At 46.3% G+C, this 26,697-nt stretch overlaps 1 protein-coding gene across 1 annotated transcript; it reads right to left on the reverse strand.

Annotated features, from left to right (window-relative positions):
• Positions 1-2,205: 2,205 nt before the first annotated feature.
• LOC135236141 (segment polarity protein dishevelled homolog DVL-3) lies at positions 2,206-25,968 on the reverse strand. Its single transcript, XM_064302352.1, has 15 exons — positions 25,432-25,968; positions 16,574-16,643; positions 13,619-13,740; positions 12,456-12,592; positions 12,018-12,153; positions 11,450-11,543; positions 11,129-11,198; positions 9,360-9,499; positions 9,155-9,231; positions 8,335-8,402; positions 7,417-7,566; positions 5,665-5,796; positions 5,375-5,542; positions 4,649-4,864; positions 2,206-4,315 (listed from the first exon to the last, which is right to left on the reverse strand). Exons 1-15 carry the CDS (start codon positions 25,590-25,592, stop codon positions 3,927-3,929), a joined length of 2,130 nt encoding a protein of 709 aa, XP_064158422.1. The 5' UTR covers positions 25,593-25,968; the 3' UTR covers positions 2,206-3,926.
• Positions 25,969-26,697: the final 729 nt, after the last annotated feature.

Consider the following 26,697-nt stretch of genomic DNA (forward strand, 5'->3'; position numbering starts at 1 on the left):
GAAAATAAAAAAACGGTTCTTCAACACAAGTAGTTGGAGGCGATTACAATTTCCTTGGAAATACTGTTTTGTAAGAAAGTTTCAGTAGGCCTATTTTGAATGACTGAGAGCACTGGCTTTATAATAGCAAGTAACATTAGTGCCTCCACTGTGTTTTGGTTCTATTTCACTTAAAACAACCTTGGTATTACAAAACCAATGGGTATATGTTCAGCGCTTTTATTTTCTGGTCCGAATTACAAAATAAATTTACGTGCCATTGTCTCTCAAATCCAAGGTGCCACTGCGTGGGCGTTGACTGTCACGTGGTTTACACTAGCCCCCATGTTAAACGAAATTCTTGAGCGTTCTTCCAGGGATTTATTTCCATGCACCCTGTCGTCTCGAACGTACTTTTCCATTATGCTTTGATTCAGACCTGGAAAAAGGTGTGGTTGCAGTCTGGCTTCAGTGGATGATTCTTGGGGAACGTAACCAAAGTACAGTGGCCTACTTGCATTCTGTACTCCACCGTTTCTCAAAACGGGTCCTAGATTGTTCGGTAGTGATTCTGCTTCGTGATACGGGCCCAGGGCTTTGAACCACTGTGTTATACTCTTATTTTGCCTGCGTGCTTATTTCTGTTTTCAACAATAAATCTTAATGGAACATAATGAAAGGGCATCTTTGGGCAACAGTGTCCTTCTGGAAACTTCAATTCTTGAAGATGGATTGAAACAGTGGCTAATCATTTCACTATATGTCAACACCACAGTTTGGTGGATGTTTTGAATGGTTGGTTTCCAGTTTGACCTGAATGGGTTTGCTATTCCATACATCGCTGAACTGACTTTCACAGAATATCATTAAATTCTACACACCAGTCCCCTCCCCTCCCCCACATGTATGCACAAGTCTCGTCTCCAGTCTGTTCCAGTCCCCAGTGGTGGAATAAGTTTCCCATTGGTCAGGACAGCAGAAAACCTGACCATCTTCCACACAGACTTGAGACATACCATTTCAGACTGCACCCTGGCTCCCCTGACCCTCTTTATCCATCCTGTTTTTGCTCTTCTTTTTAATTTCCTTTTGGTATGATGCTATCAGTATAGCTGTGTGAAGATAAGTTATCTGTATAGTGGTATTTATTTTTACATCCAATACTTCACCGTTGATTTGTTCAGTAAACTTCACACTTCCTGATTATAAATAGGCCTTCTGCACCTTATTGGTGATGTCATACTTTTCTATTCCTGAGGCTAATGCTGATGTTCTCAAATTAAGCAAGTCGGTCTAGATAACAGCATCTGCCAAGTGTTTGTATAGTAATGTAATGACTTCACCAATACCCCCAATTCAGCTGCAAACAGACCTCTCAATTTCTGCCTGAGTGAGACTGTAGGAAACTGTCATGGGTTTCTCTAGTAGCTTTAAAAAAATCAAGCCTCTGTTTAAACTGCAGTTAAATGAGTGTGTGGTGGCTAGCTCATTCCCTGTTAAACTAGCTGAATTTCTGCTCTTGGCTTCCGTACAGAATGTTCCGGCTTGCCGGCACCAGCCCCACCATTGGACACACTGCTAAACACGCGCACACAAACCCGTTCCTGTGGCCCAAGCCGAAACACCGGCAGTCCAAGCAATTTTGGCAATCTTACAGACTGAAGCACTCTGACCCTGAGATCATGTGACTAGGAACACCACTAAATGCCGCTCAGTGAGTTGGGTAGGAGGAAACTGCTGACAGCTTTTCTTTTGGCATGTATTCTCAGTTAGCAATTTTTAATTTGTCAAAGTGCTGAGTCAGGCTGACAGTGTTCCCCGAATCCCCAAACCACACCCTCCTTTCCTGTCCCCGGAGTGAAATGCAACCCTAGCCCCCACGCTGATACTACAATGTGTTTCCTGTTAGCCCAATACTCTAGCCCCAACTGTCCCAGCTTCCCTTTGCACTGTCCTAACTGCGTGTGTGTGTGAATGAACTCATGTAATGAATGCAGTTAGCAAAGTTAGCAAACTCTGACTCTGGGGGCCTACATCACAATGAGCTTTCCAGCTCTTTTTATGCCAAAAACACTCAGGACTGGGGAGACAAATTGATTTATCCAGCCAGAGTGATGATTGGTTGACCTGAGTGGTGAAAGTGCTCAAGTGGAAAAGAAATAAAATGACTATCAGTTTCTTCTGAATGACCCATTACCCAAGACACACTGGAGACAAGCAGCAAACCATTTTTCAGAAAATTATTATTTTTTAAAACCAGGTTGTCTGTGGTAGCCAACGCAGCTTATCCGTATGTACAGTCCAGAAAATAAATTGTGATTAAATGCCTCCTTTAGCCCTGCAATGCAAATTCATTCCACATTCTTCACGAGATCACACCATGATTCCCACATTTTGTCAATAAAACTATGTTTATAAATAAAACTATTCTTTTTCATAAAACAGCATACAGCACAGCATGTATGAAACTGGATCATATATCACTACATTAGCATTCGCTAATTATCCATAAAAGAACAGATGAACAAAGGAAAATATAAAAAGGAGCAAGATAGGGTTAATGTTGAAATGAGACAAACTATAAATATACAGGATGTTAATGGCAAAATATTGAAGACCATATTCGTTTGCAGAAACAGATTTAAACATTGAGAGAGAGATGGGGCACTGGACTTGCTCAAGGCCGTTCATCCCACACTTTCACAACTGCTCCACTGTGCGCATGTGCGTGAGCCCGTGTGCACGAGTGTGTTACTGTGTGCACACGTCTGTTTGCACGTGGATCAGTGGATCTGTTCACTGCTGTGTCCAAGTAAGCCCCTGGACACCCTGTCTTCTGCCAGACAAAAATGGTTGAACTCCATACATTCCAAAATCCCTTCTATGCTGCTGTTGCCATGGCAGCCACCGCAGAAAGTTAGAGCAGAGGAGGACATGCTACATTTTTAGAAAAGAAGAATAAGACAACGCTCTGTATTCACCGTGGTGCTCAGAACGTTTATATGAAATGTATACCTTCACTTGTACCTGTTAAAGGCCGAATCTCAGTCTGTATCCAGTAGCATTCTTTCCAATGTAGAGCTCAGGATGGCAAAAGCAGTTCACAGCGCTCACAAATAGCTTGTAAGTACATACAGGCCAGCAGCAGCTTGGTTATAGTTCCATGAAAGCTGTCCTTACACACATGCACACTCTCACACTCTCACACTCTCACACTCTCACACTCTCACACTCCCTCACGCTCTCACTCACTCATACTCTCACTCACTCCCTCACTGATCCAGGCATCCTCAGGAGTACAGGAGTCCAACATCTGTGATAGATCAATCTCTCTCTTTCTCTACATTTGCTTTTCATCTCACACTTTCTCTTTTTTCTCTCTCTCTCAATTTTTCTTCACCGACAAATAAAATAAAAATACATGAAGAAGAAATTTCTCTCTCATTTAGGTTATTTTTGATAAATCATTCATTATGGAATTAGTAATTTGTTCTTGATGAATGTCACAGGAAGTGGGTTCCACTCCTAACCCCTCTCTTCCTCTTTGTACGCTTTGTGGGGAAAACAAGCATAAGAAAATAAAACAAAGAGTCTGGCGGTACATAAGGACAGGAGAGAGGGCACAGGAGAGACAGGAAAACGCTTCTACCTGTGTTCTCTGCGTTCTCTCGCACCAACCACCTGTCACAAGCAAACTGTCTTCTGGGGAAAGGGGAACTAGAGAGACACTTTGATTTTGGTCTTCTTCACTGAAGAAAGTAGCAGGCATCAACACACCACAGAGAAGGAAAGGAAATGTTACTCTTGTGACCAACCAGCAGCATGTCTCCTTCTCACCCCTCCCCCTCAGTCCATCCCTCCCTTCCTCACATCCTCCCTTCTGCCAGCACCAAGAGGACTTCCAAATGCCTCCGGTGAGACTCGGCACCCTGGTCACCTGACACACATCACATGACATCCACAAAGAACTCGCTGGGGTTTCCCATGGCCATGCGGAAGGACTGGCGCGAGGCTGCGATCTCGGGGGGCACGGAGTCCAGGTCGCGGCTGGGGGGGGAGCCGGGCGGAGCGAGGGGCACGGCGGGGGGTGTCTGAGGCTGGGGGGGCAGGCCGGGGGGGCCGTACGCCAGGCTGTGGGCGGCAGAATGGGTGCTGCGCAGGCTGTGGGTGCTGCGCACGCTGTGTTCGCTAGGGGGCGCTGCAGAGTGCTCGCTGGGGGCCTTCTCCCTCCTGTGCTCAGATTCGCTGCCGCTGCCACCAGATTTGGACTCGGCCCCCCCGGCTCCAGCCTTGGCTTCCCTCTTAGCACCCCCACTGCGATTCGAGCCACTGCTCCCTGGGAAGAGCACAGCAAAGAGAGAGGGAAGGAGAGGAGGAAAGAGAGAGGTGGGGGGGGGAGGGGGATCAGTCAGTTTAAACTAACAGATACAGCATTTTAATATCAAGTGTCTTTGTTACCATGTACTGTAATGTACATTGTACCTGGGAACGTTACAGATTTCATTTTACAACGCATCCCCTAAAACTATTTATTAATTGAATCAATAACACAACATATTGACAGTCAACATCGATAATAACAGGTGTGATTAAAAATCTGATCCTGCGGTGACTGTGACATCACTTCCGGTAGAATGTCCGTTATTCTGTTAGTTCCAGGTAGCCTCACCTTCACTGTGTTGGCTGCCAGCACTTCCTCCCCCTGCAGTATGGTTGTAGGGTGGCTCGTGCGGGGTTTGGGGGTTGTAGGGGTGAGGAATGGGATACTGGTAGGGGAAAGCCAGGGGCCAGGGGGACACACCAGTGTGGGGCAGGGGGGCCAAGGTGTCCTGGTCAGAAGCTCCACTGGAGCCATCATGGTCGTGCAAGGAGAGATTAGCCATGTCTGAGAGACAGAGACAAAAAGAGAGAGTGAGGGAAAAAAAGAGGAGGGAAGGGGAGAGGGACAAAGTATGAGGGAGCAGAGAGGAATTGGGTAGAACAAGAGAAGAAAAGGAAAGGCGGAAAAGTTTGGAGTTACCAAGGTTATGTACTGTATAGTGGAGACTTAAATGGAAAAAGAGGGGAGGACACAGCAAGGAAGAAGATTGAGGATGTAATATACCCACAAGTTCATTCCATGACAGAGAGAGAGAGAGAAAGGGAGAGAATGGAGGAGAGAGCAAGAGCCAAAGCAGAGTGGCGAGCATTGTTGAGCTGAATGGCCTGTTCTCGTTGCTATGCTATGTTATGCTATGCCATGTCATGTATAATGCAATTCTATGCTATGCTATGTTATGCTATGTCATGCTATGCTATATTATGTTATGTTATGTTATGTTAGTGAAAGGGGGAACAAGAATGAGAGAGAAAGAACACAACAGTGACAAATGCAGACAGATGGAGAGATACTCACTTCCACACAAATCCCCAAAAATATAGTAGCACTGCTCAGAGAAGGTGATCTTGTTGACGGTGTGGCGGATGTAGCCGGCCTTCAGCAGGTTGCTGGCGTACTTGCGTGCCTCACGACGGTCCGTGAAGCCCTCCACTCGATGGTAGAGCCAGTCCACCACGTCAGAGCCTGGGACGTACACACCCCGTAAACCCACATCACACCACAGCAGGAGGCCAGCAAGCACAACACCCTCAGAGACTAGACCAGAAAACACTCAAGGAATAGCAGAGGTTGGGGGCAGACTGTACCTATGAAGGCATTGGGGATGGTGATCTTCAACCACATCCTGTCTCGCACCTCAAGTCCCGACTCTGGCGAGGCCATTGCCTTGGCGACAGTTGCCATATCGCTGTGGATGGACAGGTGGATATCGTCGAAGCCTAGTGAAAGGGGTACAACATTCAGACAGATGGATGGACATAGATAACCAGACAGACAGACAGCCATGATCAGCAGCAAAGCAGGAAGTGAAATAAGCATGCATGCAGTGGTTCTGTGGTCGTCTGAAGTATGTGTGCCTGTATGAATGCGATATGGTGTTGGTTGTGTTCAGTCCAGGTATATGAATATTGCAGTGGTTCCTAACCCCAGGTTTTTGTTTCAAGCCTAATTTGGCACACCTGATTCTACTAATTAGCAGCTCAACGAGATCTCATTGAGCCGTTGAGATCTTGTTGAGCTGTGCTTTCCTGTGGTTCGAGTGAAAACCTACAGGACGGTAGATCTCCTGGAACAAGTTTGGGAACCACTGCAGAAATGTATGGTGTGTTCATGTGTGTTGTATGCTCAGTGTGCGTGCATGTTGTGCAGTGTGTGGGTGCTTGTGCTAGGTAGCTGTTACTGTAAGAAGCAGGGTGAGTGATGCACTGTTTCCACAGGCCATGTTCAGCTACAGGTCAGACTGCCTGCACAAGCGGCTGTGGTTCCAGATGGAGGACTAGACCTGACTGGCTTTCTGTTTTAGCTGGTTAAATAGCATGAAAAGAGATGAACAAGACACACTGATATGACAGACTACTCTAACCTTTAAGATAATATGTAATTATATTTTATTGTTAAGAATACGCCAGCTACAAAATGCCTTGTATAGCCAAGCACTGAATTTAAACAAGTAAATGAAACAGAAATCAAATCAAAACTGCCATAATGGCTGTATAAATGAAATTCCATCTATGAGAACACACAGGTGCCAGCACCTCTGTGCCTGACGCACTGAATGCGTCCGAATGTGTTCTCATGTCAGATACGTTTAGAGTTTGTCACACTAGTAGGTGTTAACCTCAGTCCTGCAGGCAGACCCACTGGTAGACTTGGCCTAATAGGAACCAGGCTTAGCATGGCCGACCAGACTGGGCTAGGGGCTGGAGTGTATGGCAGGGGTGTCAGACTCCGGCCCTGGAGGGCCATAGTGTCTCCAGGTGTTTGTGTTATTATTATTATTGTTTCCTTATAATCAGCAGGCAATTAAGCCTTTGAGAACAAGGTGTGTGAACTTTTTAACCAATCAATCACTTGAATTAATGACTTGCGCTGAAACACACCAAAAACCAGCAGACACTGCGGCCCTCTAGGACTGGAGTTTGACACCCCTGGTGTATGGAGTTCATTGGGGTGCGGGGGGGGGGGGGGTTAGTAGGCGGGGCTTCAGGGCTGTTTGGTGGCTGCAGTACAGAAAGTCTGACATCACAGAGAACAGGCTTAGGAAGGTCAGGTTTTATTATGTTTGCGGAGAGCAGCTTTGTGGAGTGGTTGGGAGACAGTAAGCATATAACGATCATTTTACACAGGGAAAGCAGTGATGTGGGGAGCAGGGCTGTTGGGGGCAGGGGTCAGCACCCTCATCCTCCACAAATGAGTTTCAGAGCTCTTAAAACGTTTTTAACCAATAAATAACCACGGACGTCCAAAGTTTTACCACGGATGCAACCCGTTTGGCCGTGGGGTGCAGGTTTTTTAGGATCCAGGTTCGGGTGAGGGCTGAGGTAGGGTCTGACACTTACGCTCTGTCTCAGGGATGGAGCTGGTGATGGAGGAGCTGGTGGAGGTGATGGTGCTCATTGAAGGGCTCATACCGTACACTGGGTACGCCCCCGTCATGGCCGCGGTGTGGGACACCCACGCAGCAGGGTCAATGGGCCGGATCGGCTCACCTGTGCAAAAACGGGGGGGTTTCCAGCTGTAAAAACTGAACAGTTCATAATTGTACCAACAACCTGGAGTAGAAAGCACACCCACAGACATGGTACACTTACATCTTAAACACTTACTGAAATAATATTAGCCTGAAATATTAGGCTTACTTAAGTTTTTTATGTTTATCTTTTTATGGCATCACATTTTGTGTGTTTCTACATATGTACCATCATGTTAAATAAACCAAACCCTAAGGGCAGAGACATCCGAAGATGTCTTTATAATACATCCTCTCCTTACACATTGTTCCTTTCACTTTAGAGTTCCTTAAATTTCTAGGCTACAGGCTTGTATGTTTCACTATTATGTTTGTGTTTTGTGTAACAGCTTAACCCCGAGGTTCTCCTGTGTTGAAAGTGAAAGTCAGCTGTTCTAAGACCTCTTCTCACTACAACTCCCAGCATCACCCAGTCACATCTCTGTCATGGCTGGCTGCTCAGCGTCCCGTTTCCGCAAGCGAAAGTGTATATATAAAGAGCATGAATACAGTGTTTGAATACAGAGCTTAAATACAGAGCATGAATACAGTGTATAAATACTGCATGAATACACTGTAGAAATACTGCATGAATAGTGTATAAACACAGAGCATGAACACAGTGTATAAACACAGAGCATGAACAGAGTGTATAAACACAGAGCATGAACACAGTGTATAAACACAGAGCATGAACACAGTGTATAAACACAGAGCATGAACACAGTGTATAAATATGAATACTCACTCCGTGGCAGTGTGAAGCAGCTGCGGGGGTTGGGGTCCCAGCACTTTGCCACTGTTAGAGTGATTGGGCTGTCAACACACACAGCACCAGCGGGTATTACACACCGGCAGCAAGGACACCTCTTCACACACATTCACGTATGGACATATTCAGCTTCCTGTGTGTGTGTGTGTGCGCGCGTTTGGGTGTCTGTGTGTGTGTCTGAGTGTGTGTGTGTTTGTGTGCATGCGTGTGTACACTTTAAAATAGGTTTGCCCAGTCGCCATGGTCTTGTTTAGTAGCACAGGGTGTAATATGTATCCTCAGGGCAACATTTAGTAACTGAGTAATATTTTCATTGTTTAAATGAAACCACAATTCAGATCTGCATCTGGCAGCTAATAGTACATGTTTAATCCTATTGTTTTGGCCACGGGCCATCTGTATCAAATGAAGCTTATCTGCATCAAAGTAAGCTTCATTTCAGGCACTCACTCAAAGAATGTGGTCTCTTGTCTAAATGTAAGCAGCTAAAAATCCACAAACGATCTGCGGTTGCCAAAAAATAATAAGTCTTTCAAACATTTCGCCGCTACGCCAAGAACTGAGAGGAATTTACTGCAGCACCAGAAAATATTCAACAGCAATTAGAACCATTCTGATTGCGACTGTGGGGATAAGTACCCAGGAAGTATATAAGCGTACACATTAGCATCTCACACCAGCTCATGAGATGGGACTCTGGTGGGAGTCAGTGTGTGCTGTGAGCTTAGCTCCAGAGCGTTCCCCATCAGCAGCAGGGAACATCTGTGGCTTAATATGCAGCGCGTGTCCTCCTCACCCTGGCTTGTGCACCACCTCCCTCAGCACCCGCACTGCGTCATCGTTGCTCATGTTCTCAAAGTTGATGTCATTCACCTTAAATGAGAGGCAGAGTGGAAAAAGAGAGATATGATCACACAGCTGTTCCCAGTGTGGGTTTGGCTCCTATATTCACACACTTCCATTCTTCCCGAACCCAGTTGCCCCCACCCCCACCCCCCAACCTGCAGCAGCATGTCTCCAGGTTCGATTCGCCCATCAGCGGCCACAGCCCCGCCCTTCATGATGGACCCGATGTAGATGCCCCCATCGCCTCTCTCATTGCTTTGCCCCACGATACTGATGCCAAGAAAGTTATACTTCTCTGCAGACAGAGACAGAAACAAAAAAGAAGTTTCATTTTCACACAAGGCTTGCTAACTGGGTGAATTTCATGCTCAAAGCTCAAATGGAACCTGGTCCTGCTTGCAAAAATATACATGTGCTCTAGCAGTATAAACTTCATAAAGAAATTTCCAGAAAAAGAGTCCCAATTTATATAAACTGTCATAGTTTAAAGATCACTTTCCCATAAAACACGCAGACACTGATAAATGCCCACGAGGTGAGAGGCAGTCAGCTCAATTTGCTGATTGTGAGCTGGCTGCTCCGATGGAGCTGGTTCTGATGGAGCTGGTTCTGCTGGAGCTGGCTCTGATGGAGCTGGCTGTGATGGAGCTGGTTCTGATGGAGCTGGTTCTGATGGAGCTGGCTCTGATGGAGCTGGTTCTGATGGAGCTGGCTCTGATGGAGCTGGCTGTGATGGAGCTGGCTGCTGATGGAGCTGGCGATGTGCGGGATGGAGCTGGTTCTGATGGAGCTGGTTCTGATGGAGCTGGCTCTGATGGAGCTGGTTCTGATGGAGCTGGCTCTGATGGAGCTGGCTGTGATGGAGCTGGCTGTGATGGAGCTGGTTCTGATGGAGCTGGCTCTGATGGAGCTGGCTCTGATTGAGCTGGCTCTGATGGAGCTGGCTCTGATTGAGCTGGTTCTGATGGAGCTGGCTGCTCTGATTGAGCTGGTTCTGATGGAGCTGGCTCTGATTAAATGCAGGGCACTGGAAGGGCCTGACGCAGCCGCTGCTGACTGCAGCCCAGGGCCAGCACTGCGCAGATGTTATCTGGAGCACTTTTTTATTTTCTCTTTCTGGGAAACCGTAGCCAAGGACAGCAGGCAAAGTCCAGGCGCTTTCCTCCGCTTGGGCTGCCGCCAGCGTTCTGGGTGAGGACCGGCGGTCGAGCTCCGCCTTCCAGCAGAAAAATGAATCAGCGGCGGCTTTGGCTCCGGGTCAGCAGAGGAGAGGCTGGGAGGACAGGGGCCTGGAATATGTTACTTACAGATTCAGCTTTTACATGGTGCCTGAGCTAATGCCTTTTCTCCTTAATGGAAAGCCCAATCATTCAAACGCCGCAAAGCTCACTGTGACCTCATCACCGTCGGCTGGAGGAAGCCCAGACTAGCAGTGTGCTCTGGTCAGAGGAAGACGCTTCGCGTGCAGCTCATCAGGCGGACTTGCGGGCGCTCGACAGACCAGCGGGGGCGGCTGACCCGCGACGAGACGCCATCATCCCAGACGACTGAAACCCTCCCATCCCTGGGTAAAGCTAGAGCCAGCTGCGTGCCACCCAGCAGGCCTGCCAGCCACAGTCTGCACTGGCACACTCAGAAAGAGTGCCTTCACAGGAGAAGCCACCCAGCAGCCCGGATAACCCAACATAAACACCTTGACAACTCAAGCACTGCTACACCTTGCCCCAAAGCCAGGAGGAACAATCCCTAAACTGAGACTGAATATATAAATACAGCTGCTGCCTCAACTTCTCTCCAACTGCTTTAATTTGTCCACATTGTAGAAAGGTATCTTTGAATTTAAAATAATGTTTTTCCTGGGGCAGGGAGTGAGAAGAACGCAAAGCCTGGACGGATGGACAGACAGACAGACAGACAGACTTACCCATGTTTAAAGTGACAGTGATGATATTCAGTGACATAGTGGAGTCTGTGATACTGCTGAACGAGGATGACTGGAGAGAGAGAGAGATAGAAAGAGAGGAAGATAGAGAGGAAGACAGGAGGATTGAGGGGTAGAGAGACGGGGGGGATAGAAGGGGGGAAAGCAAGAGTAAGGACACTCAAATACAACAATAAACACTGAGAACAGGATCTTTGTGAGTTGAAGGTGCTGTGTGTGTTTGTGTGTGCATGTCCATGTGCGTGAGCATGAGAGAGAGAGCGATCAGTATGTGCTTTTTGGATCTGCACTCGATAGTCTCACCCTTTCCATGCGTGCCGTTTTAGGTTTCCGTCGGCGACGGCGATGTCGTCTCATGAGTCGGGACGAGCTGCTCTTCTCCGTGGAACTGCTCAACCTGAGGAAGGATTACATCACCAGTATGACACCTCTCACTGTAGGGCCCAGGAACCCACAGGATTCGCCCCATGAATGCAGTGCACCTTAGCCCATTAGGTACGATTTTGTCCAGGAAACTCTGGTAAACGCCACTCAGACTGTGCTTTCAGTGTTTGGACTGCGTGGATCAGTACCGGACCGTGTTCTGACCACGGGCACTCGGGTGCTGTCTCAGTACCGGACCGTATTCTGACCGCGGGCACTTGGGTGCTGTCTTAGTACCGGACCGTGTTCTGACCACGGGTGCTGTCTCAGTACCGGTCCGGGTTCTGACCACGGGCACTCGGGTGCTGTCTCAGTACCGGTCCGTGTTCTGACCACGGGCACTCGGGTGCTGTCTCAGTACCGGACCGGGTTCTGACCACGGGCACTGGGGTGCTGTCTCAGTACCGGACCGTGTTCTGACCACGGGCACTCGGGCTGTGGGGCTCACCGGCTGGTGGACTCGTCGTCCTCGGAGTCGAAGAAGCTGGTGGACTCCAGCTCGCTGCTCATGAGGGTGGAGCAGCTCTCGTACCCCGCCAGCTCCGGCCTCCGCTCCGGCCGCAGGTGGCCGTTCACACGGGCTCCTGCGGGGAAGAGGAGGTCAAAGGTCAAACACGCCCACACACATACACCTGCAAACACAGACACGGACCACACTGAGGCTCATAAACAACCAGCCATACAGACGCACATTCATTGGGAATGCAGTCCATAATGACAATGACAAATTTTTCATTTAATTTAATGAAACAACAGCATAGCAGAATTAATTTAATCTGCTTTAACTCAGTCTGACTAAATGCAATCTAGGGTGGCGCAGACACCTAAAGACACAGGGAAGCAGACAGACAGACAGGAAGTGAAGGACAAAAACAGGGCAACTCACCATGGTCGTGCGAGTCTTTCTTACGAGGTCTTTCTCTCTCGCGGTCTCTCTCCTTCTCCCTCTCTTTCCGCGGTGAAACCACAGACTCTACCTCCGTCTCATGGCCCACAGTGGCTTGGCCACATGCTGCATTCGCGCTGGAAGGAAAGCAGGGAAAGAAGAGCAATGGTGAGAGAGGGGAGGAAGTCAAACTTTATTTATCAGTCAAAGCATTGAGCCAAAAACGATGACATCATTCTCCATGCCGCATGGAAACAGGAATGTCCGTTACCAGGACCCAGTCTGACTCAATTCCACTGGAGACAAAACGATTTCACCATGGAGGCTTCACCACTAGAGGGAGCCGATGACACACCAAGTACTGTCACTGGGCCAGCACACAGCAGGGATTTCACAGTGTGTACCATTATTCACCACTATTCACACATAGGCAGAGATACTATGTGCGCGTGTGAGAGAGAGAGAGAGAGAGAGAGAGGCAGAGAGAGACAGAGAGGGAATAAAGCACACAACAGACAGAAGAACCAAAGGGCCAATCATGCCTAGAAACAGTCATATATGCTCACAGAATGATCTGTATACAGCATTTCTGCTTTTGCAATACAAGTGTTATATTTGTTCTGCTGACAAAGCAAACTGAAATGGGAAAAAGAATGAACTGAGAGCAAAAGGCTTAGAGACACGAGTACTGCACACAGACACAAAGAACAGAAACACAATGAGGCCAACAGCCTAAAGAGATACGCAAAAATGAACAAAAACTATTACACCTGTCAAAACTGCTTAAGTAACTGATTAAAATCCAAGGACGCGTCTCTTGCTTAATTTCACAGCACGTCCACTTATAGTGGGCAATAAAAACTGTGATGCACGCACACTGCATAAAACTGAACATGCACACGCACATACACACACACGCACATACGCACACACACATACACACACGCGCATACGCACACACACGTACACACACACGCACATACACACACACACATACACACACACGCACACACATACACATTCACATACACACACGCACGCACATGCACACATACACACACACGCAGGCACACACGCACGCACACGCACACATACACATGCGCGCACACACACCCAACCCACGTTCATTCCCTCTGAGGCGCACACAGGGGTGTGGCACTCACTGGAAGGAGGGGGGTCTGGAGTCCCCGATGCCGCCGGTCCTCTCCAGAGGTGGGGGCAGCTCGGCCTGGCTGTCTGCACACACAGAGCCCGCGTCCGAGTGGGAGCCGTCCGCAGACACCAGCTGAGGAGAGACGGTCAGACAGTCAGACAGTCAGACAGTCAGACAGACAGACAGACAGACAGGGTGCCATAGTCTGTTATTTCTGGTCTGATCCCCCAGCACGGGGGCGGGCGATGCCGGTCCTGGAGGGCAGTGTGTATGCACTACGCAGGGTTGTGTTTCCAGCAATTATCCAGACTAAATGTGCTAATTGGCCGTTTGCATCAACAGCGGTTCACTCCTAGGTTAGGTCAAAAACATTTCACATAGGGGCACGAGAACAGACTTCAGCTGTCATTCATTCATTATCGGCATGTCAAGAAATGCAGATAAAATGTCAGATGACGTAAATGTTAGGGCTAATGAAATAATTAAGACTAGACGTTGGCATGAAATGCAGGAGAAGATACAGCTCTCCTTGCCCACCTCCGCCCCAGCTAATTATATTTTTTTTTGGTGGAAGGTTCCTCTCCACTGCAATTGCGAGCCCGCCCAAGGTGCAGCAGTTTCCTGCAGTACAGCACAAATTGGCTGCGCGTTCTCTGAAACATCTACAGCCACCCACTGATTCACTCCATTCTGCGTTCCACAGCAGAAGCAGCGGGGCAATCCAGCAGAGGGAATACCCTGCCAACTGAAACCCTCTCGGGGCACACTGCACCCCTGAGGACCCCCGGACACAGGCATCAGGCAAGGACACTCCCCATCAGGAATCTTCACTGACGGGCAGATTAGGGATCATGTTCTTATGAGAAAAAAAATGTGGCCAAACATCATTGGTCTATTTATTACATATAATTGTACTAGATAGAATATCCCAATCTATAATCATGAATAATAATGAACTCTTGTGTCATAATCAGCCTTGGAGAAATTCAGCAGAAATATTCAATGTATCTATGCAATATACATATAAATTAAGTGGATTAACAGAGCCAAAGAGAGAGAGAGAGAGAGAAAGAGAGAGAGATGCTCTCACTTGAATGGTTTGTTGATGGTGCAATGACAGATTACTCAATTGCTCGTTCACATTTAAAAAATCAAATGAAGGCCCAGTTATCCATGAACAAAACATGACCTTTCATGGACTTAACACCTGTCTCTTGGGGGAAAAAAAGTTCATATTTTAATTTCTACCCTCCAACAGGCAACTCAATTTGAAAATTAGATTGTAGGAGAACATAAAAATGACCTATTTTAATTGCTGGCAGAGGTACTAGCAAAGACAGGCAGAAATACCCATTTAAATTCTCCAGACAATGCTGCAATGGCTATTGATGTAAATAATGTGGCAATATAAAAAAACCAATCAAATGTGTGCAAATAAAGACTTCTGAATGCAGAGATTTAAGAGCAGAAATGAGATTGTCTTTAATGATGGTCACTGGGCAGCCTTTACAGCACCACAGAATGAATGGTCACACTGAACAGAATGCGGCCAACAGTGAACGTACTTCAGGAATTTCAACATCCTCACTTCCCCATGAACCAGTGCCACAAAGGAATGCTCCACTTGCATCCACTTCCGCACATGTGCCAACACCACAACACCCATAAAAACCTTATGTTCTACGCTGTTAAACACGTTGAGCTTTGAGTACCATTTTCTTCACGGTGCATGGAAAGGAACGGAGCCTTGCATGTTTCTGGCGGACATGTTAATGTTTTACATCTGAGGGGAGCAGAGAGGAAATGGAGAACTTCTGTTTTTCTCTTCTGGACAAATGAGGGAGTACCCACAGTGCATGTGTGTGTGTGTGTGTGTGTGTGTGTGTGCGCGTGTGTATGCGTGTGTGAGTGTGTGTGTGTGTGTGTGTGTGTGTATGCGTGTGTGAGTGTGTGTGTGTATGCGTGTGTGAGTGTGTGTGTGTGTGCATGCGTGTGTGAGTGTGTGCGTGTGTGTGCGTGTGTGAGTGTGTGTGTGTGTGTGTGTGTGTGTGTATGCGTGTGTGCGTGTGTGTGTGTATGCGTGTGTGAGTGTGTGTGTGTGTGTGTATGCGTGTGTGCGTGTGTGTGTGTATGCGTGTGTGAGTGTGTGTGTGTGTATGTATGCGTGAGTGTGTGTGTGTGTGTATGCGTGTGTGAGTGTGTGTGTGTGTGTGTGTGTGTGTGTGTGTATGCGTGTGTGTGTGTGTGTGTGTATGCACGTGTGTGTGTGTGTGAGTGTGCGTGCGTGCGTGCCTGTGTGTGTGTGCGTGTGTGCGCGCGCATGTAAACGGATGTGTGTGTGCGTGTATCTACAGCATACACGCCTGTGTGTGAGCTAATCCGTATGCATGTGTGTGCCTGTGCGAGATTGAAGCGCAGTTTAGATGAAGGCTAAGTTCTTGAAAGCTTCATCAAAGGACAGGCTTGACTTTGACTCTCTCTCTCTCGTGTAGTAGAATTTGGTTGTGTCTTTCATGATAGAGAAGAAAGGCATTAAATGGGAGAAATAGCTTATCTGGGACAGATGTCTCTCTCCCACACAAAGATCTGACACACACATGCACACACACACACACAAAAACACACACATACGCACACACACACACAAAAACACACACATACGCACACACACTCACACATACACACACACACACAAACTGTCACAAACACACAGCCCTCGGCTCTTCATGCCAATTCCCCAGGGAGTCCTGCTGGGGGGGCAGCTGCAAAGTAATTGACAAACACTGAGGCAATTTAACACACACGCACGCACATGCACAGTAACACACACAAACAGAGAAAGGGGGAGGCATAAGAGTGCCGTGGGGAAAGAAAGTATCCGAATAAACTTTCATCTCCTGAATCTGTCAGGAGAGTTAAAACTGAGAGGATGAGGAGGTGATTTTAGGCGGTGAGGGACACTTACCCAGGATACCACGCGCCCGTTGAAACACGGCAGTTTGGCATTGTCATCTGAGATTTCCTCCTTTACCACCCTGAGTGTGGAGAGGGGGGAGGGAGGGAGGGGGGGAGACAGATAAAGAGAGAGAGAGAGACAGACAGACAGACAGACAGAGAGAGAGAGAGACAGACAGACAGACAAACAGACAGAGAGAGAGAGAGAGAGAGAGAGAGATCATCACTAATAAGGATGCAGCAGGCCAGATGACAAGCATGTGCACGTGTAGAACACAGCCTCATTCCCCTCATTTCCTCTCAGGCTCATTTCCCAAAGCCTGGTGTAATCATATTTAATATTTTCCCAGCGTACACTAGTTTCCAGGGTGCCCAATAAGGCCTGCATTTTGTAAATTGAGCTGGTGGCCTAATGAATGATTGTGCATCTCACTCAGAAAGATGGCAAGACCCACCCTAAAGACCCAGGAATGAATGCAATGCCCTGACCACCCCTCCACAATGCAGTCCAGACTACAGTCGTTTTTTAATTGCGCTATGTAAAAAACGTCAGCCTTGGCCGTTTATGAAAGGAATAAACCATGATGGGCTGCCCTTCCTGCTTCGCTTCGTCAGATCACCACCCCCATCCTACATTATTTTCCAATAGCAGGACAGCCTGGAGCTCTTTGTTCCTTACACAAATAGCCAAAGCTCACAAAAAAAATTAGAAAACGGGTTATAAAACGGATAGTTCCAGCCCTGGATGCAAATTGGTCAATACAGAGTATGACGCATAATGTTTATAACATTAATGATATTACTGCCATTTTATAAAAGCAATCAGGCACTTGAAGCCATGCCATATTGTGAATATAGTCACAGCTAAAGGGGTTGCAGGTACTAACAATGCCATTTAGCCGTGACTATATTCACAATATAGCACGGCCACTCGTGTCTTATTGCTTAAATACAGCACGGCCTCGCACGCCTTGTTTCTTAATTAATGCACACCCTTGGACCAATCAGAATAGAGCATTCAGCCAAGCCATTGTATAAAAAAAAAAATCTCAATAACGCAATTCAAATCTGAAGGAGAAGTGTGGGTTTACCAACCAGCAGTATGAACACACTGATCACTCACAAGAATGGAAACAAACAGCGACAGTAGTGCCCTTACATACACATACCGCACAAGCACACACACCACACTCAATATGAAGGATAAACAGAGGTGGGTGTGAATGGGTAGCGCCAGAGATTTATGGCCCAAACTACCCACAATCCTTTGCAAGAACGGATATAGACATGAGAAATTACACATCTCTCTCACACACGTCAAATCAAACTCAGGCACGCCCATGCACAATAAATTATCTGCACACATTTAGCACCTCCTCCCCCCATCCTCACCTCCTTCCATCTGCTTTCTGAATAGGTACTGACCCCAAGTGACCCACCCCCCTGTTGCTATAGAAACCACTATTAATTCTGGGGTGAGGGAGACAGCTGTGCCTCGTCATAGTAACAGTAATAAATGATTACAAAAATTGTCATTAGTGCAGAGTAACAAAGCACTCAGCATATTTAAGTAAAATGTAAATTGCAATTCCAATTTAAACTAATCATTTATCTGTACACAATTCCCACTTTCCACACAAATATACCCGTGGTAGAAGTTCACAGTATTTGCCCTGAATATGGAAGCGCCTAGCATGCTAATTCAATCACAAGTATAAGAAAAAACACATTCATGGACTTGACACACTAACGCATCACATTTTTAGCCAAACAATTAATGACTTTTAAAAATGGTACACTGTAAAAATCGCTGTAAGATGAAATATTTCCTTCCAGGCTGAGAAATTTGAAATGTGCACAGTTTAACTCTTAACTGATCGTAACTATGCACCTCTTGGAAGTGTCTGCATACACAACTCCTTTGTTTAGTTACACAGTTGTACAATAGAGGCTAAGCCAGAAGGGACAAAAATGTCAATGGCTGTGTCTGAAATCGCATACTATGCACTACATACTATATATCCTTTTTAAGTATGTCTGAAACAATAGCATGAATGCAATATTATGCAAAAAATATCAGAATGTCACACAACACTTGATGAAATATTATAACATGCAAACACTGCACACTACGTTGGCATGAGTATCCCACAATGCATTCTAAATGAAATCATATTGAATAGGCTATATCAGTTGAGACCTACAGTATGCTTCAAGAATTATTTGCATACACATACGACATGTAGTAGCTACATAATGTCAACCAAGCTTCTATTTGGGTCATGTTTAATGGCATTTACATAACTTTACAATTAAAGATATAACCTTTTAGGAGCAACCAAACGTAAGCAGTGTAAATAATAAATTATGCAGGTGCAAAAAAGCCTACTTGTGGTGATAATACAGTCTCCATTTTAAAAAAGAAACCCAAACCATCTGCAATATTATACAAAATAATAAGCATAGCAACAAAGCCCTTGAAATCAACATGCCTTTCATTTTATTCTAGGGTTTGGCTACCAAGTGTGACAACGAAGCAAAGGAAACAAAGAGTAATGATGTCAGGCTAAAAATACCACCGTTACATAAGTGAGTTAACCATGTTGCTATACATGCTCCAATACACACTTCCCTTCTTCGTGACATCTCTATCACACACATGCACGCACGCACACACACACACACGCGGTACAGAGGAATTACACGCTTTATGCCCCTCTTACCAGTTTAATTTCTGTACAACGTAAATTAAGCGATATTTAGATTTTTTAAATATGCATCAGCATTCACATATTCTACATCCATTTCTGTCTATTTGTTATTCATTCTGATAAGCTTTGCTGTTTTTGCACATGCTGGTGTGATGCAACACCAAGAAATGAAATATTATTTCAGTTAAAGTCATTCTGAATGGCCACTCTTAGTTGTCACATTAGCTAAATGTAAAGAAAGAAAACAATTACCTTTCTATATACTTATTTATTTTCCAAAGGCCATATAAAGATGCTATAGGATTTTTAGTACCCATGGCCATGACCCACACTAGAAAGAGATGGAAAAAGGTTTGTGTGATGACATCTTGACGAACAGACAGAGGCTTCAGGGTCAGGTGGTTCTGTGACTGACAGGAATGTGAGTCTGTCAGGCTCCGCCTCCCTCCTTCACCCAGTCACACCTGTCTGAACTCTGAACCTGGGCAGCTCATACAAGCAACCACACATTTGTCACATACTTATCCTGCACAGCACATCATAAACGTGATGCGTTCACAGCAGCTGGGACTTCACATAGACCATCAGTGCCTCCTGTGCTGTACATGAGATTCACAAACAATTCACATAATTATTTCACCATTTTACTGTAGTCTCTAAAACAGGACAACCAAAGCAATCACATGAGGGCTTCTTCTTCCACCATAACAGCAAGCAAATGTACAAATGCTCAGATTTGTGCATTTGCTGTATTCATTACTGTGGCATAACAACAGGTACAGGCAGTACTTAAAGATGTTAAACAGTCAGGCGGCAGCCATGTTGGATCACGTTTGGACGGCACAAATACAGCATGGCTGAGCAGCTGAGGCGGGTCACAAACAGGAGGAGAACCGGACGGGGCCTCTCCTGCGCACAGACACAACCTCGGGCGCATAAACGCAGAGCTGAGGGCGCACACACGCTCCTGTGTGTACGGAGGCATGTATGCTCACGTTTACGCACGCGTGAGCGCGTGTGCATCACCCACCTGTGTACTCGTGCACCTGACTGCACAAACACACACGCATAACAGAAACATCCCGCTTCATACAACACAGATCCCCCCTGGGGCTCGGCTGACAAAACCAACTGGCTAATAACACTCTCCACAGCAACAACTCCTTCTTTACACACTCTTTATCGGGCTGAATCCACTGCCTTTACATGCTGCCTGAAAGCTAAAAAACAAACCCTCTGAAAAGAGTTCCATTTGCATTATGCATCACTTACAACATAAAAAAACATTCATTTGCACATCTGACTGCCTGTCTGTCTGTTTGTAAGATAAGGATAAATACCCAGACGCATTTTTACTGTGCAGTAAATACAGACACAAAAGTTCTGTATCATCTCTCTGATGCCTTCAGCGTGGCATCTCTCCTGTGCCCTCCCGCTGTGTGCCATTTCTCCTCCTGCAGCTCCCTCTCTCCCTCTCTCTTTCATTCTCTCTCCCTCTCTCTCCGGCAACAGGCTCAGTTGGTGGTCGAGCTGCTGAGCAGCAGCTGTGCGTACCGTACGGGCGTGTGTGTGCACTGTGGCTCTCCGCAGTACTGGCACAGAGTCACAGCTCAGAGCTGCACTTCTGTGTCCAGCCCCAGCGCTCAAATGCATCGTAGCGGCGGGAGCCGTCTGCAGAGCTCATGAGCTTCTCAAGTGGTCAGCGGTCACTGCACGGTTTAACAGCACCTCAGCACTGTTTCTGTATTAGACCACAGTCCGAACTGATTCGTTTCAACACCACTCATCCATATCACGAAAACCATTTTTCATCCTTTCAATCCTCTCTCCTGCTCTGCCCCTGCCTTGTTCTTCTCCTCCTCCTCTCCCCCTCCCTCATTCTTCTTCTCCTCCTCTCCCCTCCCTCGTTCTTCTCCTCCTCCTCTCTGTGGCTCAGCGATTGTCCGGTTCTGTTGACAGAGCCTGGCATATCTGGGAGCAGCACTGACCTCTTAATAGAGACCCACTTTGCTCAGTGTCCATGCCGATTAGATTATCAAACTCGATTCAGAGCACAAAATGGTGCACAATGGGGAGCAACAACGGGCCTATTAATCCCACACGCAAACACACACGTATTAACACACACGAGAAGAAAAGACAGGAGAATAAAACAGGAAGGAGAAGAAAGTAGGTCAGCTTCCTTCAGAGAAACACTGATTCAGCAAGAAAGAGGGAGGAGAAAGAGGGAATAAGGGAAAATGGAGAGCAGAAGGCAAGGAAGGGAGGTAATACACTGGAGTAAGACTTTGGCACAAGCTGTACTGTATTTACATTACACTTAATGTATAGCTGACATTGTTGTCATTTCAACTTTTTAAGCTGTGGCCATCTGTTATTCCTGCCTATGATTTACACACAGCTAAGAAAGCCCCACAGAAGGAGAGAGGGAGGAAGGGAGGGAGGAAAGAGAGAGAGAGAGAGCCAGAGAGAAAGAAAGAAAGAAAGAAAGAAAGAGAGAGATGATATCACTAAATAGAGATGCAGCAGACAGAGAGGGGGGATTGGTATTAAGTCTTTTGTCAAGTCTTTTGCATGTGAATTTTGCGGTTTACATTACATTACAGGCATTTAGCAGATGCTCTTATCCAGAGCGACTTACACAACTTTTACATAGCATTTTACATTGTATCCATTTATACAGCTGGATATATACTGAAGCAATTTTGGTTAAGTACCTTGCTCAAGGGTACAACGGCAGTGTCCTACCCGGGAATCGAACCTGCGACCTTTCGTTTACAAGCCCAGTTCCTTACCCACCGTGCTACACTCCATTTGGTTTCTCCAAATATTACTGTTTGAAAAAGATCATATGTATCCAAGCAGTTAATTTGACTACAGCTGTAGTGGTCTTTTCCCAAACTGCAGGAAATGCTTTAGTGAATACTGACAGGAAAGCATGGACAGTGGCTGTATTTATTGTTTGTTTTGTTGAGTATACGCCCACCCTGACTTCCTAGGTGGCAGGCTGGGAATTTAGCCAGGACCCCGGGGAACCCGTACTCTTTGTGAGGAGTCTCAAAGGGTCTTTAATGACCACAGTGAGGACCTCAGTTTACAGTAACATCTCATCTGAAAGAAGGCGTCTCCAACAACACAGCGTCCCTATCACTGTACTAGGGCATTGGGGGTCTATATGACCCCCAATGCCAGCAGCAACTTGGTTTTCCCAGGAGGCCTCCCATCCAAGTACTAACTGAGCCCATCACTTGCTGAGCTTGAGCCATTCAGCAGGACTTAGACCTAGACCAAAAGACATCAACTGCATTTTATTTTTAGCCCTACATCATGTTGGGACTGGTGCAGTGTGAAAGGTTACCAGAGGGACCAGTCAGCTGATAGGCTACTGGTACGTGTTCACATTTGATAGGAAAGGTGTTTGAGAGTTGACAGACGGAAACAAGGGTCAATCCCCACAGTTCCACCTGGAACCTCGCTGCCCACAATCAACCCCCACGCCCTCCAGTGTGCCCGTGTGCAGATGTGCACAGATGTGCGCGGTCCCAGAAGCAGCTGGAGGGCTGCCCTATTACAGCAGGGCTAGAGCAGCTGGCCGTTAGCCTGCGTCACCTGATGCTCCCAAACCCGAGCAGCTGCTGCCCATAGACACGTGTGATTCAGGATTTCACTGGGGCAGCTCTGGCTAACCCCTCCTAACGCATGTGCACATGCACTGTGCCCTAAGCGATAAAGTTATAAGCACATGACCCTCAGAAATATCAAAAGTCGTTGTTTTCTGCGGGAGAGCAAGGTACCACGTCAGAGCGGTACTGGCATCTCTGCACCCCTCCAGCAAGCCGATACTGTTAAGAGGGGTCTCAGCTGTGGCCAATTTCAATGGCCCACATGGAAAAATGCCACAGGAGACTGTCAGAGCCAGTCAGACCGTGATGGACGAGTGCAAAGGAGCCTTCATTAACCATCCACCTGGGAGCTGGACAGCCCAGTGCATGCTGCTTACCGCTAGTCAGCCACTTATGATTGGAAATGATGGCTACCTCATCCAAGCACAGCGCCAACTGATGTAGGTCTCATTGGCTGTGCCGTTTCCTCGACTTCTCTACAAAGCCAAGTAAATGGATTCTTCTTCTTCCCCTGCATGGGGGAAGTTTCCCAGAAGGTCTCACGTGAAGCGCTAAAACTCACACATTTGTCTGTCTATCACTACTTGTAGTAGTGAGCTTGAGGAGATGGCTTGGATTAAAGTGAGGAAAATTCTCTTAGGATTCACAGATTCTGTATAAACAAATTCTTCTGATGCCAACCAAGGTTATCCCCCAATTGTTCACCACCAATGTAATCAGAGGTCCTTCACACAGCACTTATTACGAATCTCACGTGTAAGCAAGTGTGAGGCAATGCGAGCGCATGACAGTGCGTGTGAGCGTGGGTGCGAGCCGCAAACATGCATATGAAAAAGTGTGCGCGTAAGTGTGCCAATGTGTGAACGCAAGCGTAAAAGGTGAAGAACACCATATGTAGACATCAATATGACCCACGCTCACCCTCCCACTGTTGTACTTTAGGGAACTGATATTACCTATTACCTATGTAAAGAGTGTAATAGAATCGGTCTTTCTTTGATATCTAGGAGACTGCCGCTGACTAAATGGTTCAACTGAAAAAAAACAAACGTTAAGAAAATTATAGATTTCAATAATCATTTGATTATTGCTTAGTTCCAGCGTCGCTGTTATCACGACAAAACGTAAGTAGAGCAGTTAATACGTTACCACGCGGCAGTAAACGAGCGGCCCCGTGAGATACACATTGCCTAGGGTCGACAACAATGGAAGTGTTCACCTTGAAGAGCGAGTTTGAACAGGACATAAATGCGCCGCGACGCGACAGACAGCAATGCTCGCTTTAATTCCGTCTTTGAGTCGCGTGCGTCTTCTGCATTCAAGTAACCTAACGCATGCAGTATTTTACTTGCACCTCGATGTGAATAAATCATCAAATAAACCGCTTGTTAATTTAAATGTAGTGCAAGACACCGAGTTGTAGGAATCATATATGAGGGATCAGTCACGTTATTTTCTAGGTATCAGAGAAACTCGTATTTCTGAAAGATGTAGAAATGTGCGCGTTAGTTTCAGCCAATATCCACAGTTATAAACAGAGTTCAATAAAACTGGTACTGATTTTTTATTCTTAACATTTACTTTCGAAAAGAAAAGTTAAATGTTTTTTTCAATATACAGTTTTCGTTTTGCTTTGGAATTGTAAGTGAGGTATGACCCGTTTTTTTGTTCCGGGCGTTAGCGAATGGATGATAATGTTATTGAGTGAGACAAAGTGACAGCCAACACGAGATACAAAAGTCCTGCCCCGGACAATAGCACAAGTAACGAGCAAGTAAACTGGTAACAAGTTACCTGTGAGAGTACGATTGGGAACCTACGCGTCATCAATTAACCAGGCAGATTTACAGCACGTGTGCCGTTATGGCCATAATTTAATGTTCACTTTTTCGAAAAATGATAGTAGAAAGCAGTCAAGTCACATCCCCCACAGCTGAACATATGGCAAGCGTTGGGCTTTTCACACATAAAGTAAAGGCACGACCTCTCATTTTTTAGCTGCTCCTCAAAATACAGGTGACAGTGGTAACCATTTCTCTCGGATACGAGTTTAACTCATAGAATCATCCAATTTCAGCGTAATGTACGGTCGCTCCTGAAATATCATACACCCCATGCTAACTGTGCGAATGCACTACCCCTTCTCACCCCCACCCCCTGGATTTAACGCTGCCAATAGCCATAGCCAAGTCTTCCATTTACAAAATGGTCGCTGCTGGCGATGAAAAGCTGCCATCCATAACATTTTCAAAACCTTTTGAGACCCGTAATACCTGAGGTCTTCCAAACACACTAACTCCCAACACCAGGTTGACATAACAGGACCAATGTAGGTCACTCAAAACAAGGAGAACGGAGAGACTGGAGACGAAAATCTGCAGTAAAACCAGCTAGCTCGGTTCCTAGCACACATAACTGGATACAGTATCAGTGGATTAACAATGCAAAAAGCTAAACAAAATTGTCTGAACAACCACAACGACACGTTACAGATAGACACCCACATGAAGAAAAGAAACGTATAAACATCTCACCCGAAATCATCGTCCATTGATTTGAAGAAAAATTTATAGTTGGGTTTATTGAGGACATTTTTGAAGTCTGCAAGAGTGACCCTGTCCGCTGCGATGGGCAGTTTGACCAGGTATGGTGTTTCCTGGTCATTGAGGTGATAAATAATTTTAGTCTCCCCCATGGCAGGCCGCTGGGGAGAGGGAGGCCGAGCACATCCAGCACCGGGTCGCTTCAACTGCCTCCCCGGCGCCGGTTCACCGTTGAGCTCCCTACCCCCCGATTTTCCCCGGCTGTTGTCAGTTCTGTGCTTCGTGGAGACCTTATCTCCAACAGATCTGCAGGCTAGCAACGAAACACAATTGGCCTTGACATATAATTAATTTCCTTAGATTATTCGGTTTTCTCTTGGATAGACTGTGCCTTTTTCTTTCATTCACTTTCCCGAATAAAAAGAATAAAGTTAGCAAGCTGTCCCCTCAACGATGTGTGCTCAGCCTCCCCCTTTGCCTCTTTCCAACAGCTGTCTGTCGATGTGTAGACACCCCCTCGCTTTCGTAATTTCTCCGTGCTCCCTCTACTGGAGCATAGGGGAATTAATAATAAAAGAAGAAAGAAAGCGATAACGTTAGACTAATCTACCTCAGAGACCATTGACCCAAAGCAAAGCACTGCGCCACGAGCTTTTTAAATTCATTTCTGTCATACATTAAATGCTGGAGGTTTCTGGCTACAGGTAAAGGATGTAGCACTTCTTCACGGTCCATTAAATCACTCACATCAACAAAATTCAGACCACTGTTCTTGTGAAACTGGTTGCGTTATATGCATTATTTATATAACAATTTAACTTGCATCTGAAGAATTGTAGCCTATTAAACTACTCTTGCCTTGCCCGATTGCCCCTAAAACGTATAAGTACGGCTGTAAGTGCGACGACCCCTCCCTCTGCTGGACACATCATGTCATTACACCACATAACACCAAAGGCTTGTTGCCTGAAGTTTGAACCGAAGTTTTCACCATGTTGCTGCGAAATAAGAACATTTCAGAATTTAAGTTAACATAAATAATTAGAAAATGGTATGGTACGGTTGAATGAGATTTCAGAATGGCGACTGTATCACTGTAGCAGGAACATTTCAGCTTTTCAAAACATAATTCAGGTTCAAGTGTAATACAGAACAGGATAAGCATATAAATCAACACTTTGGATAACCAACACTTCATTTACAGGAAGTTACATGCTGGGAACACTGCATTTTGAGCATGGATGCTGCCAAAAGATA

This window comes from Anguilla rostrata, chromosome 12 (assembly GCF_018555375.3).
Source record: "Anguilla rostrata isolate EN2019 chromosome 12, ASM1855537v3, whole genome shotgun sequence".
In the NCBI taxonomy this organism is placed as follows: domain Eukaryota; kingdom Metazoa; phylum Chordata; class Actinopteri; order Anguilliformes; family Anguillidae; genus Anguilla; species Anguilla rostrata.

Coding starts and splice junctions, on each gene's coding strand:
- LOC135236141 (XM_064302352.1), bottom strand. CDS start 25,592: ATGGGGGAGACTAAAATTATTTATCACCTCAATGACCAGGAAACACCA. Junction 16,644..25,431: donor TCAATGGACGATGATTTCGG/GTGAGATGTTTA, acceptor CTCCACACTCAG/GGTGGTAAAGGAGGAAATCT. Junction 7,567..8,334: donor CTGCTTCACACTGCCACGGA/GTGAGTATTCAT, acceptor GTTTTTGCACAG/GTGAGCCGATCCGGCCCATT.